The sequence below is a fragment of the Aedes aegypti genome, chromosome 2 (genome assembly GCF_002204515.2).
Source record: "Aedes aegypti strain LVP_AGWG chromosome 2, AaegL5.0 Primary Assembly, whole genome shotgun sequence".
Lineage (NCBI taxonomy): Eukaryota > Metazoa > Arthropoda > Insecta > Diptera > Culicidae > Aedes > Aedes aegypti.
This window is the reverse complement of record NC_035108.1, coordinates 13,671,346-13,689,807: the sequence shown is the minus strand read 5'-3', so window position 1 is coordinate 13,689,807 and position 18,462 is coordinate 13,671,346. Positions and strand designations below refer to the sequence as shown.

Sequence of the window (18,462 nt, the reverse complement as noted above, 5' to 3'; positions counted from 1 at the left end):
TATTCAAAAGGCCACGCTGAGGGTTATTGAATCGAATCCCACCAGTCGAGGATCTTTTCGTGTTGAATATATTCATAAGAACCTACAGGAATTCTATCTGTCAGACCTCAATAGTTCTTCAGTAGTTCCTTATGGGACTCCTTTGGAGTTTTCTGGGAAAGTTTTAGGGATTCCTCTAGTCATTGCTTCAGAAAATTTCTCAGGTTTTTTCTGAGTTTGCTCCTGTAATGCATTATTGGACGGATTCATAATTTTCTCCAAGAATTGTTTCAGGGCGTCTAGGTTTTCGGAATTAATGTTGAATTTCATCCAGAAAAATCTGGATGCATCAATCAATTATTTTAGGGGTTGACCTAGAAATTTCTTTAGCAATTGTTCGCAACTCGCTCGCCATAGGAACTTCTTCATGAATACCTCTAGAATTTCCTTTCGGAATTTCTACAGCAATTCACTCAGAAATCGCTCTGGAAGTTGCTTTTGAAATCAAACTTGGGTTTTTGTCAAGAATTCCTACATTTAGGATTTCTCCAGGATTTTTGGGAATTCCTCCAGAAGTTTCTGGAGTGTGCCTTCATTTGCTTGCAAACTCAACAACTCTATTGCTGACATTCTTCCCAAAGAGAAACCATTTCAACCAAACACAATATCCCCACTTACCTTATGCACATTGGTTTGCTGCTCCGAACAGTGGGAGAACAGTCTCCGCGGGAGCAGTTCGATAATCACAAACGGATCGCTGAACCCGTTGGGATCCAGCGGAATGACATCCTTGGCGTGCAGCACTTCGACACACAGCGAATCGTGGTTGAAGTACGCCTTCACCGACAAACTACCCAGCGAAGTCGGGCCCACCGTATTCAGCTGTTCCTGCAGTCTCTGCATGTAGAACAAATCGATCAATTGTTCCGTATCGGTTTTGTGATATTGCAGCCGCTGCGCAACCCGCCAGTACAGATCGCTGTGCAGAATCTCCGGTGGCAGTCCGAGACCTTCGGCGTTGAAGAACTCTCCGAGCAGCTGCAACGCTCCGTACATACGATCGTGGAAGTTGCTAGGCTTATCGCCTTCACCGCCGGCGTCCATCTGCTTGGCAAATTCTGCCAGGACGTTGTTCCAAATCAAGCTCATCGCGCGGTAGAAGTTCTGCGAAAGGAGCGTAACGTTGAGTGTTGCCAGATGTGAGTCTAGGTATTCCAGTAAGGGCATAACAGCTTGGTTGGCGGGCAGGGAGTCAGGCGACCAAGCCAAATGAAAGACGGCTTTCTGTAGAGGACTTTGCATCGAAGCCGTTAGTTTCCCGAGAACTCGATCAGCCTTATTCTCCAGTTGAGCAATTGTGTTTTCCAGCAGGTTTTCTGCAGCTTCCGAAAGGTGGTGCGTGGTGGGATGGAACTCGGACAAAGCTCGCCTCACGTATTCCAAGTTGTTAACGATCACACACATGTCGTCGGCTGTTCGTTGAGGTCCTCCCGATTTGTCGTAGTATCCACTTTCGCTCAGATTCTGGTGGATTAGATCGGAGTAGACGTTTGCCGTAGTGCAGACCAGGTCGATGATTAACGCTTCGTAGTGCGCACCCGAGCCCGGTTCCGGCCAGGCGAGATTTTTCCAGAATTCCTTTATCTGGTAGAAACATGAAGCCGTATCGATCGCTGAGGTACTGTGCCGTACGATGCGTTCTCCTTCGCAGAGCGTGTCCACGTTCACGGCAGCTTTGATTCGTTGGATCGCTTTCGTTTTGCTGATGGAGATCCACCGCTGGACTGCAGGTTCAAACCATTCGTGGAAATTTTGCAGACAAAGGGGTTTCTCCGGGGGTTGAGGTGTCACCGATAGGTTGGATTTCATGTTGTGAAATTCCTGCAGAGCAAAGTAGATTTCGAATGGTGCCGTGTCTGGTTCACGATCGTTGTCCAGGATAGTCCAATGGTTGACTATGGAGCCTGGCATCTGTCCGGATTCAATGCGATTCGTGACTTCTTCTCCAAGCTGTATGTGTGAAAAGTACCGGCTTAGAACATTTTTGGATGATTGAGGGTATTCTAGGACTTACCAAAGTATCAAATTGTTTGTACACAATACTAAAGTACTGTATGCCATTAGTCCTGAAAAGTACGGAGGTTGATCAAGTTGACCAGTGCTTCTTCCTAATTAATACTTACGAATCAAATAACGTGTGATAGTATGCAAGTCCGAGCTGCAAGTCTGCGACCAGAATCGTAGTGTAGTGCACCAGAGGATTTGGAGAACGCGTAGCCTCCCGTAGTTGAGCCTGGGACCACGTAATTGACCCTTTCCTAAGCGCCCCCACGATCTCACCACGGACGCCTTTGCTGAAGGGACTGACCTGGCGGAATGCTCGCATCGATCCCAATAGGCCAAGACACCGCAGCAGGAACTCTAACCGAACGAGGGAAGGTGGATGCTTCGCAGGGAACACCTCCCGATGTCGACGCATGTGACTGAGCGATCGTTCGACGAAACCATTGAGCGCATCGGCAAGCCACTGTTCCAGTTCGCGGGTCAGTGGTTCGTTGCTGTAGTTGTTCACCCATAGTTTGTCGACTTCGATCAGCTGCCGGTGGATGAATTTGGTATCCAGAGGTTTCTTTCGATTGATACGGATGATCGCTACCAGTCTGGAAAGAACGACCATTAATTTAGTAAGCAGTCATTTAGAAAACTGAAGAATCATACTTGGCCAGTGAGATTTGCATATCGGATAGATCGCTCTGGACTGCTATCTGATGGAGGATGGTGAGCGAAGGTCCCGCCAGTTCACCGTTCCATTTCCACGCCGGTTCGTAAGTGTTCAGCTCATGCATCATGAAAATTGTCTGCAGTCGTTCAAACTTTTTTACCTCCAGTGTGTTGTCCTCTTCGGAGTTTCCACGATCCTCTCGCGTCGAGAGGGACAGCTTCAGCCGAATACGGCCTTGCACTGAACTACGACTACTGCGTGCTTCCAGCTTGAACCAACCCTCCAAACCGGTTGAAGGAATATCCTGTGAAGAAGAATATTCAGTCAAAATTAGATGATCAAGCGCTATATACCCCTTCAACTTACACAGACTGGAATATTGACACAACCCAAGAAGTCGTCCTGCGAGCCCTGGCGTGCCGATTGGCACACTTGTTTGAAAAATCTACCTAATCCTCTAACGCCTCTAACTTCGTTCAGTCGTGAAACAGCATCTAGCACGCTACTTTCGTCGTCGTGGTCCCAAATATCGAGGTGCAGGATGTCCGAGTGGATGTCGTCTATATCACTGCGGGACGCAAAAAGAATAGTCAAAACAGGTGTTCAAAAGAAGTTCGATATAAGTACTAACAATTTGAACTTTTCGTGCCACTTTGGACTCAGTGTGTGCGGTTTGACGGAGGTCGCCCGGATGAACTTGGCCGGGACGGGTCCAACGGAATCCCGCTGCTGGCGGCCGTCTTTGCGCTTGAAGCTCAACCGAAAGCTGTGGTGTTTGCGGAGCTTCCCGTGCTCCGGCGAGTCCAGGCTGTCCATGCCGGTGTCGGAGAGCGTCCGCGGGGTCATCGGTGGCTGTGGCGAAGGTGGTGGAGGTGTCCCCGAGGGTTGTATGCCCAGCATACAGTACGGGTCGCTGAAACCTGTGCGGAAGAGAAGAGAGAAGGTTTTGTTCAAAAAGTGATCTTGATGGTTTCGTTTTATAAAGGCACGATCGGAATTTTCTATTTGAGGAGTGCGTCGAGGATTTTAACAGCAAACTGTCGGACATCGTGATACGAACCTGCCAGGGCAGAACCTAGAATAGCTAGAAATTTTAAGACTTGTGGTATTTGGCTCCACGAGGAAGCCCGAGAACGCAGAAGGTAAACTGAATTCGATTTCAACTCAGTTACCTTTTCTCTCTTGAAAACCGCGCCTCTTTCGGATGAATGAGATGCCCATCCAAACTCAACGAGTCATGTAACCTGGCGAGAGTGCTTTAACAGTCCACACACAGCTCGCCAACAGCGTTCTACGCTATCGATATATCAATATTCATATGGTTACTTTTCCTACTTGTCTACGGCCTATTGGGTATAGCATATACAGACTACTCTCCATAACTCGATATTGAGTGAGGGAGGTATCGAGATAGAGAACACAAAATCAATGCAACTGCGATTCAAGGGACCATCGAGGTAGCCATAGAAACCAACTTTTACTATGGTTCTCTAACTTGTTTCGAGATACGGAATATCGAGTAAGGGAGAGTTGACTGTAGTTAAAATAGAAATGGAAATAGAAGTGAAAATAAGTAAGTGCGAAGCTTTCCCATTAACATGCTTCATGAGATCTTGCATACAATTATGTGTACAAGTTTATTGTACACAATTCTAGTTCTACAACTTCGGTTCTCATGTCGGCTATTGGTATGATTTCTGCCTTTCACTTATCGCTTTCTGTAACACTGGAAAATAGACAGCACACCCTGAGAACCTGTTTATCTTTCATTGCTACTGCTTTGATCAGATTTTTCAATGCAAGCTTCATACCTTGGGTATATCTACATAACCTCTGATTTTTTTGAGTGAGAATAAGGGGTTTTATTTGGCTTTCTTTGAGACTATCGCTTGCTGGCATAATTTATTAAATTTGAAAAATGTTGCGAACTTTTTCGATCCAATATTTTTAGGATTTTTAGTGAAATGCCGAATAAATTTTTTTTTGAAGAAATGTTTATTAGAATGTCAGGAAGATTTCTAAAAGTAATAAATCAATTCCTAAAGTGATACATTAATAAATTTTGTAATTTTTTTTTGGAAAATTCATGTGAATAACATAAGTGCTGTCTAAAAATTTCGAAAACACTGTTTTTGGGGAATTTCTAGAGCATTCCGATGAAGAATTTTTGTAGGAATTTCTAGAAAAAATCTGGGAAACTCCTAGGGAATTCCTAGAAAGAATATTTGTAGGAATTACCAGGAAAATTCGTAGAGAAATCTGTGGAGGAATGCCTGAAATTTCCATTGAAAGTATTCCGGAACTGAGTGACAAATTTTGCATCTGAAAAATGCATCTAGAGTTCTGATTCGAGTTTACATTAAGAGTAATAGCAGTCAAGCTTTCGACGTACCACTTTGATTCATCGGGATATAAATTTTCAAAACTCTCAAACAGACTAAATAATGGAAAATTTCCTATGTTTCAACAAACATTGAATCATCTTTGACTTTCTTCATGGCTGTCGCTTGCTGCTTTTGCGAACTTTTCCGATCCAATCTGTTGAGAAGTTTTTGTGAAATGTCGAATAAAAACATAAAGGAATTCGTGAATAGAGAAAATTTTGAAGAAATGTTTATTAGAATGTCAGGAAGATTTTCAGAAGTAATAAATCAATTCCTGAAGTGACAACTAAATGAATTTTGTAAATCGTATATGACAAGAGATCGTAAGTGACGTAAGTGGACCAATAAAATAATTTCCTACAGAGCTTCTCTGCCCAATAGCTGAATGGAATTTCCTCACTAACTAAATTCTAGGAAAAAGATATGACAGTGAGGCTCAAACATTTCTCCCGGAGCTTTTCATCGCCATTTTAATTCTTATTTAATTTCTTTATGCCAGAGATGGAAAATGTTCGCACAACTGTCCATCATGGATCTAGGTTATTTTTTATCAGATGCTACCTTTTTCCCAAAACTGGACCCCGAGGTGGGGTTATTGTTGATGAGCTGAATAGAAAACCGTTGGGCAAGGTACAAATTTGCGTTTCGCACGCTTTTGGCCTTCCTATACAAGCGGGGAAAAAGTCGCTGAAAATAGCCTCGGTGCGGGATAACGGCGAAAACTTCCACAAAGTGATTTTTAATACTTTTACGCGCTCGAATTGGTTAGGTACGAGGGCCGACGAACAAAGGTGGCCCAAACTTTGTTCCACCCGAAATTGAGCTCGTTATAGATAGCCGCCGCGTCCCGGATCCTGTGGAACTCAGTTTGACCGCCAGTTAAGGAGGCACATAGATATCAAGTGTTCAAATTAGCACCAATTCGTTCGATCAAAAGCGGAATTTGACAATGACTAATGATGGTCTCGTGGGCGGTGAAGATTTTCCGAAAATTTTCCAATGAGTTTCAATCCTTTTGGTAGTGGAGGTTCATGGGTGTAGCCAGGGAGGAGGGGGGTACGAAGAAAAAAAAATACTAGGGGAATCAATTTTGTGTTCGAATTTCTCCAGCTTTCATATTTATGAATCAATTGCATCATATTGAACTACATGAAGAATTTTTGGAGTTTATCGAATAATCAGGCTTCTGTCAACGATCTTAACACTTTAGCAGAAACCAAACTAAGGTTCCATAAATAGTCTCTAATGAATCTGCAAATGATCTTTCCTGCAGATCAGGGAGGATCAGATGTAGATCAGGATTCCATCAAGAAGGGGCACACGATCATAAAAGTTCGTTCACCAATTACACGCAAAAACGATCAGTGTGTACAATCTCTGCACCTTTTTTGCATGCAAATTTGAAATATGCGGGACATCAATCCTTTTTTTTCATCCACAGTTAGCAAAGTGGAGTTAGCAAATCTTCTTGGTTTAATTGTTTTCTGAGTAGCATGTTCTTTAACGGTTTTAAAAATTTCAAATTGTAAAAAGTTCGAAAATTTAATTGATAGCTTTTTTTTAAAATTTGATTCAAGTTTTTCCTCCGGTAATGTATTTTAGATAAAACATCAAAAACACAAAACACATGTTCACGAATTCTACAGTAAAATGTGTTGTAAAGCTTCTTCCGTGAACTGCTCCCCTTGGATCCCTGTAAAAAAAATTCTAAGAATTCCGCCAATGATATATTCAATTTCTCAACAGATTCCTTCCATTATTTCCTTTTGAATTCCTTTAGGGATTGTTGAATTATTGCTTTGTGCATTTGAGGTGCAAATCTTCACTAAATGTCCTTCAAATGCGGTAAGACAAAACAATCAAAGGACACATAGCAACGATTACACATATCACCGCCAACCTAGCATAGAAAAGCTTACTTTGACATCGAATTGCCTGTGGAAAATCTTACCGCGTTTGGTGTTCCCGCATTTGATATTTGCGTTTCAAACGCATATAGCAATAATAATTTAAATTATTATTTCAGGAGGAGTAAAAGATTTTCAATGAAATACATATAAGGATTTCTTCAGAAGTTTCAATCATAGATTTATGTATCCATTATCCCAAGAATTTCTGAAGTTTCTAAATTCCTTCTTAAAATATTGCAGGAATTTATGAAAAGAAGCAATATCTTGAGAATTTTCCTCAAGATTTTTATGATTTATGTTTGATAGTATTTTTAGAGATATTCAAAGATACATTAAAATCATATAAATAAAGCCCAAAAAACATTGGATGGAATCCTGTTTCAATATTTCAATTTATTCCGAGAAAATAAATCTAGGAAAGTCACAGCATCAATTCTGACAAAAACTTATGCGCAAATTATCTAAAATAAATTTTGTTATATTAAGGGATGGGCCTGGTTTAGTAGTTAGAACACATGCCTTTCACGCCAAGGACCTGGGATCGATTCCCATCACCAAGAACGTCACTTATGACGTTAAGGTAATAGTGACGACTTCCTTTGGAAGGGAAGTAAAGCTGTTGGTCCCGAGATGAACTAGCCCAGATCTTAAAATCACGTTAATATAGATAGAAAGAAAAATGTTTTGTGCAATACCTGGAGGAAATCAAAACATAAAACTTTAGGTACGTCTGGTTAAATTCTTGAAACTCTTGGAAATTTTCAAATTTTCCAAATTTCAAATGTTGGAATTACGTTGGACTTACGTTTTCAAATGTTGGAATTACGGAAAAAATTCATGAGGAAACCACAGATAAGTTTTCAATTGTATCTTGAAAAAATTTTTTGGTGAAATATTTGTACACAATTTCTATGAAATGCTCTTTTGAAAACAAAAATAAATTTGTGTAAATTCAGAAAAATATCTTTAGATATTGCTGAGGGATCAATGGGTAAATAAGAGCCACTCTCAAAAACAATTTCTGGAATGAATTTTTGGAAATAACATTTTTTAAATTCCTTGAAAAAAAAACTAAAGGAAAACTTTGTTGTGGAATTTTGATAGGCATCCCAGAAGATGTTATGTCTCATCAGATTTCATTCCAAATTCTTCGAAGAATTCCTACATCAATTCATTTCAAGACAACTTAACAGATGCCTGACAAAAACCTTTTGAGTTTAACATTAGGGTTATGGCTGATTCCTCATATGTGATGTAGGCTTTGTGGCCGTGCGGTTAGTGTTACCAAGCATTTAGCCGCATCGAATCAAGGAGTGTGGGTTCGATTCCCGCTTCTGGCCGAAAAACTTTTCATCAGGAACGTATTTCGACCGGGCCACTAAGCGTTGCATGTTAGTCCGTTGTCTAGTGTGGTGCTTCCTTCAAATGGCAAATAGTCCACTGGAAACATTAACGTGTCGGTGTCTTTTTAAGATCCACTGGGTAATGTTGATAAAACTTTAAAATAATGTCGACAGAAGTCTGATTTTGGACTTTAAAAATTATTCTAATAGTTCATCATGACGCATTTTTACATTAACATGAATATTGAAGACTATCTTTCAAAAATTCAAACTTTCAAACTGGCGAATAACATTCTAGCAAACCAGTTGGTTTTGCCCATGACTAGTTCCCTTAAAATAAATTCATCCAAGAGTTCTCCGAAGAATTTGTCAAGGAATCTCAACATATTCCCCCGGAATGGCTCTTATATTCCCCTTTATATTTTAGCTCACATTAGCTTCAAATAATTTCCTTAATGATGTCTTGAAAAACAAGCGAGGTGTGTTATTCTTCACATGGATTCGCCAATGAAGAAAAACTATCAGTCACTTTCATAAATATCCTATGAGCCCCATCAAGGTTTCTCTCCATCGATCTCATTTCTGAGGAATGTCTCTTAGTTCTTTCAGACATGCGTCTTAAAAAACTATAATTTGCAGCCCGAGGCTGGCTTATCTCGGAGGGAAATCCTAGAATAAGTTACTAACAAACTCAATGCAATATATTTTGGATTAACTTTGCTTTTATATTAAGAGAATACTTAACTTAAACTCTTAACTCTTAAAAGTCTTCGGAAATTCTTCAAATTTTTCAGAGAAAGCCCAGAAGCATTCCTGGAGAAATTTCTAGGATAGTATCTAGAAGCTATATACAGAAATTTTCTTGAAGAGCTGGCGTAATAATTGTTGATAGAAAATTCAAGAACGAACGCCTAATGTGATGCTTGAAGATGTTCTTTGTCGAATTCGTAGAAATTCTTTGATACTCTTATTAATTTCTGGTGGTATTGCTCATCAGGAAAATCTTAAAGAATTCAGTTAGGCTTAAATTCAACAAGAATTCCAATAGGATAACCTGAGGAATTTTCAAAAATTTCTTTCAAAAAGTTGTTGAAGAAGTTCCCAGTGGTTGTATTTCATCAAGATTTTTTAGAAAAATGTATATTTTAGTAATCTATGAATGAGTCTGCAGATTTATTAATAACAAAATCCCAAAAGAACTGTTACTGTACTGAAGATATCTTAAGACAACTGAATTCTTGAAGATGAATCCGTATGTGCTAGAATTTCTGGAACAGTTCCCCAGGATTCCATACATTTTTTTTTTGAGGAGTTTTGAGAAAGTCTTCGGCATTTTGTTGCTATTACACAAAACATCTTGTAGGATTGTATGGATAAATTTCTTAAAGAATTCTATGGAACATTTACAAAAAAACCTTCAGGTACTTCTAAGGAATCGCTGGGAAAAATATAGGTGCTCTCAAGAATGATCTAGGGAAATAATCAATATTAAAAAAAATAAAAAAAATAAAAAAGTGTCCCTTTTTCAACTACAGTTAACTCTCCCTTACTCGATATTCCGTATCTCGATATCGAGTTAGAGAACCATAATAGAAATTGGTTTTCATGGCTAACTCGATGGTCCCTTGGATCGCAGTTGCACTGGTTTTATGCTCTGTAACTCGATACCTTCCTAAGTCGATGGTCCCTTCAATATCGAGTAAGGGAGAGTTGACTGTACTTAAGATTATTTGCCTAATTTTACCTCACAGAACAAAATATTGTTTTTCCAATGCAAACTTGAAATTGAATTATCCATAGGAAATTCCTAGTTTATTTTCGGCTTAGTTCTTGTCAGATTTCAGTTGATCTCATCAAAGAAATTCGAAGTTCTTAATCGATAGCTGATAAAGTTTATGGTGAGTTCCTTACAAAAATATTAACGAAAATTTTCAACGGTAGATAGTGTGGCTCCAAAACAGTCCATTCTCAAATTATTAAAAGTAACCAATGCAGTTTGAAGATCAAAAAAAAAAAATCTTAGTGGATATATAATACATTTTTAGATTTTTTGTGAGCACTGCGTGGATTTTGGTGCAACTCTTGGGATACCCGAAGAAAACCTTCAAATCGTGTGCAAATCTTTTAGGATGGATATCGAGGAAATCTTCTCCCTACTATCAGGAATATCTTTGACAAATTACTGGTGAGAGTTCTTGTTGAAATATGCTAATCTACCTACTCGTTTTGTTGTTGAACAAGATTTTTTTTTATTTTGGATTCTTGGATAGATGTTTGATGGATTCTAGCAAAGATCATTAACAAACTCAGTGTACTACAGGTGATCTTAGTAGAATTATTATATAGACTGTGGTGGATTACAGACGTGACTTTTGGGTGTACTTGCAAAGGATATCTGTCGATTCATAATGAGATCTTTGAGAGACTTTCATAAACTTTCATTTCAAAAACATCTAGTTTAAGGCGTCCGCGGGATGTTTGAAAAACTTAAAAAGTGGGACGCTGCGTCAAAAAGGTTGGGAATCATTGCCTTGAAAGAATACTTCGAAAATCTCTTTAAGAGATATCCGGAGAAATTGAGGATTTACTTCTGGAAGAAATCCTGTAGAAATCAACTTCAGAAAATTTATTGAGGAACTTTATGAAAATCTTATGCAACTGAACTATCGTATGCAGTAAATAAACCAGGGTGATCGCGGGCTCATTTAAAGCCCAAGTAAAATAGAGAAAATGCCAAAACTGAAAAGGCAGTTTTCGGCATTAAAATCGCCACACAGCCGTTTTATTTTCAAATCAAGAGAGCTGTGTGTTTTTAATTGCTCTGATTTGACAATTTTGAAGCATTGTTTTTCCAGTTTTGACATTTGCTACATTCTTACCTAGCCTTTACAGACTTTTTCCAATAGGGTCCTAAGGCCCTGTCTCAATTTTAGTACCAAACGCTTAAGTTTAGGGCAGAAACACATGTTTACTCAATTTTTAAATGATTCTCATTGGTTTAAGTACAAAAAACATTTTTTTATGATTTTTGAGATTTTGTCACACCCTTTGGTTTAAACTCAAATGTTGGGTATATTTTGTTTTCCGTGTCCCTTCCGAAATGTCAGATAGGAACAACCCCAGTGTTAAAACTATATGCCCTGTGGCATTTTTGTCGAAAAAGTGAATGCCAAACAAGATCACAAGTGTCAAGGTTCATATTTGGAACCATTTTTAAAATTGATGTTTAAAAATGTTATAGCCGTTATTTGAGCTGGAAAACTTGCTAAAGTAGTTGCAATAACATGCTCTTTCGTATTATTAAATAATAACAAGAATTCATTAAACATTTTAGGAACCAATTTGGAATTTTGAAACCAAGAACCAAGACGCGTTCTTGGACTTCCATTTGCCCACTGCGAAAAAAAGGATGGTGGATGTCCTTCATAATTAACGTTTTATCAGAGGGTGATTAGGCTTATTTTTCAAAAGTACTTAAGACAAAAAATTCGTGTGCTCTCCTAAGTTCAAATCTCATGAAAAGAGAAGCCTCAAAGTTTGAGCCAAAAATATTAGGAGTAAGAAATGAGACAAGCGACTTGGAGGTGAATTTCGAAAAAAATAATTCATACCTTCATACCTTTGTTATTTTCTGACCAATTTTGAAGATTTTTGTATCGTTCTCTTTAAAATTAAATTTATTAAACGTTTTTGGAATACCAAAATCTAGACCAAAATAGTCTAAAATCGAATTTTATACAATTTTGATGTTCCAAAAACCTCTCATAAATTTGATTTTGAAGAGAATAGTGCTAAAAGCTTTAAAGTAAAACAAATTTTGAAGACTTCACTGAAGGTAATACATTTAACTCTCCCTTACTCAATATTCGGCATCTCGATAACGAGTTAAAGAACCATAGTAAAAGTTGGTTTCCATGGCTAACTTGATGGTCCCTTGGATAGCAATTGCACTGATTTTGTGTTCTGTAACTCCATACCTCCCTAACTCGATGGTCCCTTCAATATCGAGTAAGGGAGAGTTAACTGTATTAAAATAAGCCGCACCATAGTATGCACGATGATCCTTTTTGCGTGAAATTAGAGAATGAGCCCCCCTGATGGAAAATCTGGTTCTGCCCATGAGAGAAGGGCTCGCGGACAATGTTATCACCAAACTGGATAATTAAGGCACGAACCAGATGGTTCCACAGCGTAATCAGATTTTTGCCGTTCCAAGTAATCAAATCAAACCCGAACATATTTTTATATGCATCCTGTGTCAACCAATTAGCCACAATGAGCTTTTTCTTCGAATTCCCATTCTGGTTCGGCAGCAAATTTAGCCCCTCATTGCGGATAAACTCGAGCCTAATCTGTTATAATAATAATTTGGAGAGCTGTGTGTTCGGCCGTCCGACTCGCACGAGATACCATAATTGCAATGCTCCGGAACGGAATGGGATGGTTCATTAAAATTTCATGCACAAACTCACCAGTCATCTTCCTCCTTTTGGTTCGCCTGTCAGGCTCTGTGTGCTTTTCTATTCGTTCGGTTCCCATATCCGGCAAGTGGCAGTTATTAAAATACAGTTTCCCCATGTCGGCACTATGCCCTTCTGGCCCCAAATCTGCCCCATTTGCTACTTCCTATTCCACACGATGCGGTTCACATAGGGGAAACACAACCAATTTTATGGCAAAAAGATTTGAAAACTTTTAAAAAGCCTGTTCTATATTTATAAACTGTGAATGCATTTATAATATGAAATCACCGTTATGTTTCATAGTTCATCGCATAACAAAGAAAAAAAATCTAAAGATGCTTATCATCATCATTATAAAATTTCTGGTCAAGGATTCGCGAGATTCTTGATGATGATAATAATAGGAAGAATTTCGGAGCTTCCTATATACATGCTGAATTCGTTAACAGCATGCTGAATTTCGATGATAAAAATGGGATTCTAGGCGTTTAGTTAGTATTTTCGGTATTCTGCTGGTATGACTGAAATTCTGGTAGTATCCATGTAGCAACTGCGTCCGGAAAACGTCCGATTGTATTCATATCCTAAGGTGGTATACCTTGAACTATCTCAGAAAAATAAAAGGTTTATAAAAATCCCAAAAAAAAAACGACTTGCGGCCACGAATTCAGCTCAGTTACTCCTATGAGCGTTGGTAAGGGTAATATAGCCATGAAAATATGTATGTTTGATTTCGCCTCGCTCGTTCGTAATGGAAGACCCAGGAGCCGGTCGAATTGCATATAATACTGTAGGAAGTAGCGCGAAGAGGGCGAACTCCCCCGATAGTGATCTCTACGGTTTCTTCGTTAATACTTTTCCAGAAATAATGGGCCGGCGAAACAATACCCCATCCGCCTATCAAAATCAACCGCATCGTTATGGTGGGCGTAATGGTATGATAGTCATCATTGTAAATTTGAAGTGCAGCATGCGAAAGGAGGTCACGGTGAGTGCTTTGGTTCCATCCTGAGTCGAGCTTGGATATAAACTTATTCGAAACACAATAGACTTCTAAACAACTGGTCGAGGCAAGGGTTCAGGTGAAATCACTACTTACGTTTCCTTCCCGATGTTTTGTTTCTGTTCATTATTATTTTCGATGAAAAATACTCGTGCAGACTTGCATAACATCAGCATGCTGCACTTGATGTAATGCGTATAAAAAGCTAACGAACAATTATTATATGCCATAGTGCTCTTTGATGACATTAAAGCTTCCAACAATGAATGTAAAATAAAAATCCTACAGAATTATTGGTGAGCTCGTTTCATTTATTTGTTTTTTTTTCATTCTCTTATAGCAAACCGTGGATGGTATGGAAAACCAGAAACTCTTTGCTTTCAATAGCATTTTATGGGGAACCCAGTACAAAACGTTCAAATGATTCTGGAAATCTGTTATTTTTTTGAATGCAGTGTTGCCAAAAATCTTTTTTTAGTTTTGATGTACAAAATCGTATATTCATGAATAAATATTTTTGGACTTTGAAAATTCAGGCTTCATCGCGTTTATCAAACCTTGAAAACCTAGACATTACATATAATTTACACAGTGCGCATCGTACCTTCGTACTGTGCGTACACGAATTCTCTCTGCTCTTGGAAGTTTTCTTAAAAACTACCTAAAGCAATAAAACAGTACTTTTTGCAATTCCGTTGCAAATCAATCAACTTTTCATTGAGAAGTTGATCAACATAACGGCCTACTTTTCCTATGAAAAGAAGCAGTGCTGAAAAGTACTACTTTTCAGCACTCTTTTCGGTGCTGAAAAGTAGCACTTTTCAGTACTGTTTTGATAGGCGTCAACTGAATAACCGCGGCGTGTAAGTCGAGCTAAGTCGTTCTCACCTCGGGTGACATGAGGCGACTAATGTTAATCAAATGGGAGCGAGCCGACAATTGTCACTTCATTCGATTCGTCTCGCCTTGCACTGCGCACAGCATATTTAAGCACAATTGCATCTGATTCTTGGGTTTGTTCTACGTCTGGCGTCAAATGCTGGACGATCCGTTCCCACATCAGAATCGCCAGCCTGTGTCGGAGCCAGATCACACAACGGATTTCCATTTGGTTTACAAGGCGAGTCACTTCACTCGAATCGAGAATTTCACTTCGCAATAGGAGACCGACAATTCTGACCTCAAGTCGTTCGTAGAATAAACCCATCTTTATCCCTTGTGCGATCTGGTTCCGACACAGGCTGGCGATTCTGATGTGGGATCGAATCAGCCAGCATTTGAAGTCAGCTATTGATGGGAGCGAGAAAATTTGTGACATTCATTAGTACTACTGTATCACAGCCTACGTGATTGAAAAATACTGAATTGAAACTAGGGATGGCTGTATTACCATGTGGGTTCTCTAGAAATGTTTGTTTGTGCTTTTAAAGTTCATCCAGCTGAAACGGCATTTTTCGAAATAGCAAAAAATGTTGTATGCAACTCGTTGCAAAACTCGATTTTTTCAGCACTCGTTGTATTTATCCAACTCGGCGAGCCTCGTTGGATAAATGTACTACTCGTGCTGAAAAAATCATCATTTTGCAACTAGTTGCATAAATAACTATTTCAGTGCTACAAAAACAGTACTTTTCAGTGCTAAAATTCAAAACAGTACTTTTCAGTGCTACTAAAACAGTACTTTTCAGTACTATTTTTCTACTATTGATCCCTTTACGATCCTTGTTTGTACCCGTGCCTTCGATTTTTCGTTGGACCCGTTGGCGAAAGCTAGCGGTGGTAATCCTTCTTGGACACCGTCTTGGGAAAAAACCTCTCGAAGGTCACGTCTTTCTCGTTTATTAACTAAATATGGTATCAACAACTAACAAACGGAAGGGTGAATCTCTGAATTCACTATTTCCTTCCAAAAACATGGGTTTTAAAACTGTCACTACACGTGGCAAGAATGGAAGAAAGGACGCTTCCCCGGAATGCGAACTTTCTTCCAAGGGTGAAATGAATAATTGTATCGAAATGAGCAATTAGTTCGATGCACTAGACAAATTTTCCGAACACCAAATCGAAGCAGCCTCTAGCCCAGGCTCTTTGATTCAAGTGAGGAAGCAAAGAGTGCCGCCTATCGTGGTCAGTTGTTCCGAATTTGCGGGATTTAGGCAGGAGATCTTGAACTCCATTAGGGGAATCAAGGTTACCTTCCAAATCGCAAAGAAAGGAGACTGTCGCGTTTTGCCGGAAACTCTTAAAGATCGTGAACTTCTTCTCAGACATCTTGAAGAGAAGAAGCACAAATTTTTTACTTATGACGACAAAACTGAACGTTTGTTCAAAGTTGTCTTGAAAGGTCTCTCAAGTGACTATAAGTCACCTGAAGAGATCAAAAATGGAATAAATGATTTACTTGGATTTTCCCCAGTCCAAGTAATCATTATGAAAAAGAGAACCCAATCTGGCATTGTTCGGAAAGGGCTTTCTCAAGAATATTATTTAGTTCACTTTAACAAAAAAGAACTAAATAATATTAAAGCTTTAGAAAAAGCAAAACTTATGTTCGATGTCCGTGTGACATGGGAACATTTCCAGAAACCTGGAGGAAATTACCAGAACCCCACTCAGTGCCGTCGGTGCCAAAAGTGGGGTCATGGTACAACAAATTGTCGCATGGATGCTAAATGCATGATTTGCGGAGGTTCTTCTCACGCTAAGGACGTCTGTCCTGTGAAAGAAGATACCACAAAGTTTGAATGCGCCAATTGCAAGGGCCCTCATAAAGCTAACTTTTGGGAATGCTCTTCACGCAAAAGGGTCATTGAGGCTCGTGCCAGGCAGATGAAAGATAATATCCGTTACGATAACGGTCGTTTCCGCAATTTGCCTGGTAGAGTATCGAACAATGCTCATTTTTCAGTTAACGATCGCTTGATCATGAATCATACCCATCAGGAAGATCATAATCATGCTCATTCAGAAACTAATTTTAATCCGTCGGGTAGCCGTTCGAATCTTTCATTTTCGAATGTATCTACCCACGGTAAATCCTTTGCCGATATCGTAGCAGGAAATTTGAACTCCTCCCCTGTTCGATCCATGGGTGCCCATTCTACTTGTTTCAAATCAAATGGAAAAAACTACCGCCACAGGTAACTCCGCATCTTCGTCTACCGGAAATTCTAATAGGAAATCACATGACATGTCTTCCTCTGATTTTAATTTTCTAACTGAACAATTGAATCTAATGATTGATGCAATGTTCAAAGCCACCACTATGACTGAAGCAGTCCAAGTAGGTGTAAAATTTACAAATCAAATTGTTATTGGATTACGTTTTTCTAATGGATCCAAATAATAATTTAAATATTTTAAATTGGAATGCTCGTTCTCTGAATGGTAAAGAGGACGAGCTGTTTAATTTTCTTACGGTTAATAACGTGCATATAGCAGTTATTACCGAAACGTATTTAAAACCTGGATCTAAACTCATAAGAGATCCTAACTTTTTTGTTTATCGTAACGATCGACTTGGGGCATGTGGGGAAGTTGCAATCATCATTCATAGGCGTATCAAACATCAACTGTTTTCGTCATTTGAAACTAAAGTTTTTGAAACTTTAGGCGTTTCTGTTGAAACAGGCGTCGTCCGATCGATTTTGCTCACAATTTCGCGCGTTTTCGTCGCCGGAGAATTTTTTTTTCTCCATGTTTTGGAGCGTTTTGCTGGGTAGTGCTTCGTGAGGCCCAAGCAGGACAGTTTGGTTTTGCGTCGTCCGATCGATTTTGCTAATTTCGCGCGTTTTCGTCGCCGGAGAACTTTTTTTTTTCCCTGTTTTGGAGCGTCTTGCTGGGTAGGTATTTGGGAAGGCCCAAGCAAGACGGTTTGTTCTCGGAACGCCAAGAAGTTTTGCTGTCAGTGTCAGTTTTGTGTTCAGTCGAGAATGGATTACCAACTGGTGAGTTCGTTTCATGCTTATGATAACACATTTTTTCTTGAAAGCGTAACTTTTATGTAATACTAAAACAAACTTTGTATGGTTCGTCACTATAAGTGTCGGCATTATGCTATTTTCTTATACAATTTCAATAAACATATAAGGTACCGTGGGGTAAGTGGATACAGAAAAATCAATAGTCAACTTCATTGTTATGTACAGCTAACGTTAATAATGTAATTCAAACTTTTTTCTGTGGGTGACAAATAAGGGACTAATGTACAGCAAATCGTTAATTACTTTGATTTTTCTGATTGTTATGTATTGAGTGTGAAGGACTTGGAAATTTACGCCAAATGATCCACTTGCCCCACCATGGTGGGGTAAGTGGATCACAAATAAAAAAAAGTCTATTCTCAAAACAAATGAGGTGTAATTTTTTATAGTAAGAATGATACTACTCTCGTTCTTGTTATTAGTGCTAGTTATATTACATTTTGATACTTTTGAAATTAAAAAGTATCTTTATTTTATCAAAATAATATGAAAAATATTTATACATTAATTCACACTAAGAGAAATATTGTAACTAGAATAATTTGGAGAAAATCCATCTGTTTTATTCTCATAAGGTATACAGAAGTATTATAGGATTATTCCTAATGATGTTTTCGAAAAACACACGTAGTTTAAAAATATTAGTTACATTTATTTTTGTTTAACAAACTGAAA

At 38.9% G+C, this 18,462-nt stretch overlaps 1 protein-coding gene across 3 annotated transcripts in view; it reads right to left on the bottom strand.

The window, feature by feature from the left end:
- The window catches only part of LOC5575755 (BAI1-associated protein 3), a 436,766-nt gene that overhangs the window by 4,283 nt on the left and 414,021 nt on the right, over positions 1-18,462 (bottom strand). For all 3 annotated transcript variants that reach the window (XM_021839915.1, XM_021839916.1, XM_021839917.1), the window contains 6 exons: positions 3,333-3,621; positions 3,068-3,269; positions 2,698-3,005; positions 2,163-2,639; positions 2,054-2,105; positions 658-1,989 (listed from right to left, as the gene is read on the bottom strand). In XM_021839915.1, the coding sequence (XP_021695607.1) occupies positions 658-1,989; positions 2,054-2,105; positions 2,163-2,639; positions 2,698-3,005; positions 3,068-3,269; positions 3,333-3,621 (2,660 nt within the window). The remainder of the gene's footprint in view (positions 1-657; positions 1,990-2,053; positions 2,106-2,162; positions 2,640-2,697; positions 3,006-3,067; positions 3,270-3,332; positions 3,622-18,462) is intronic.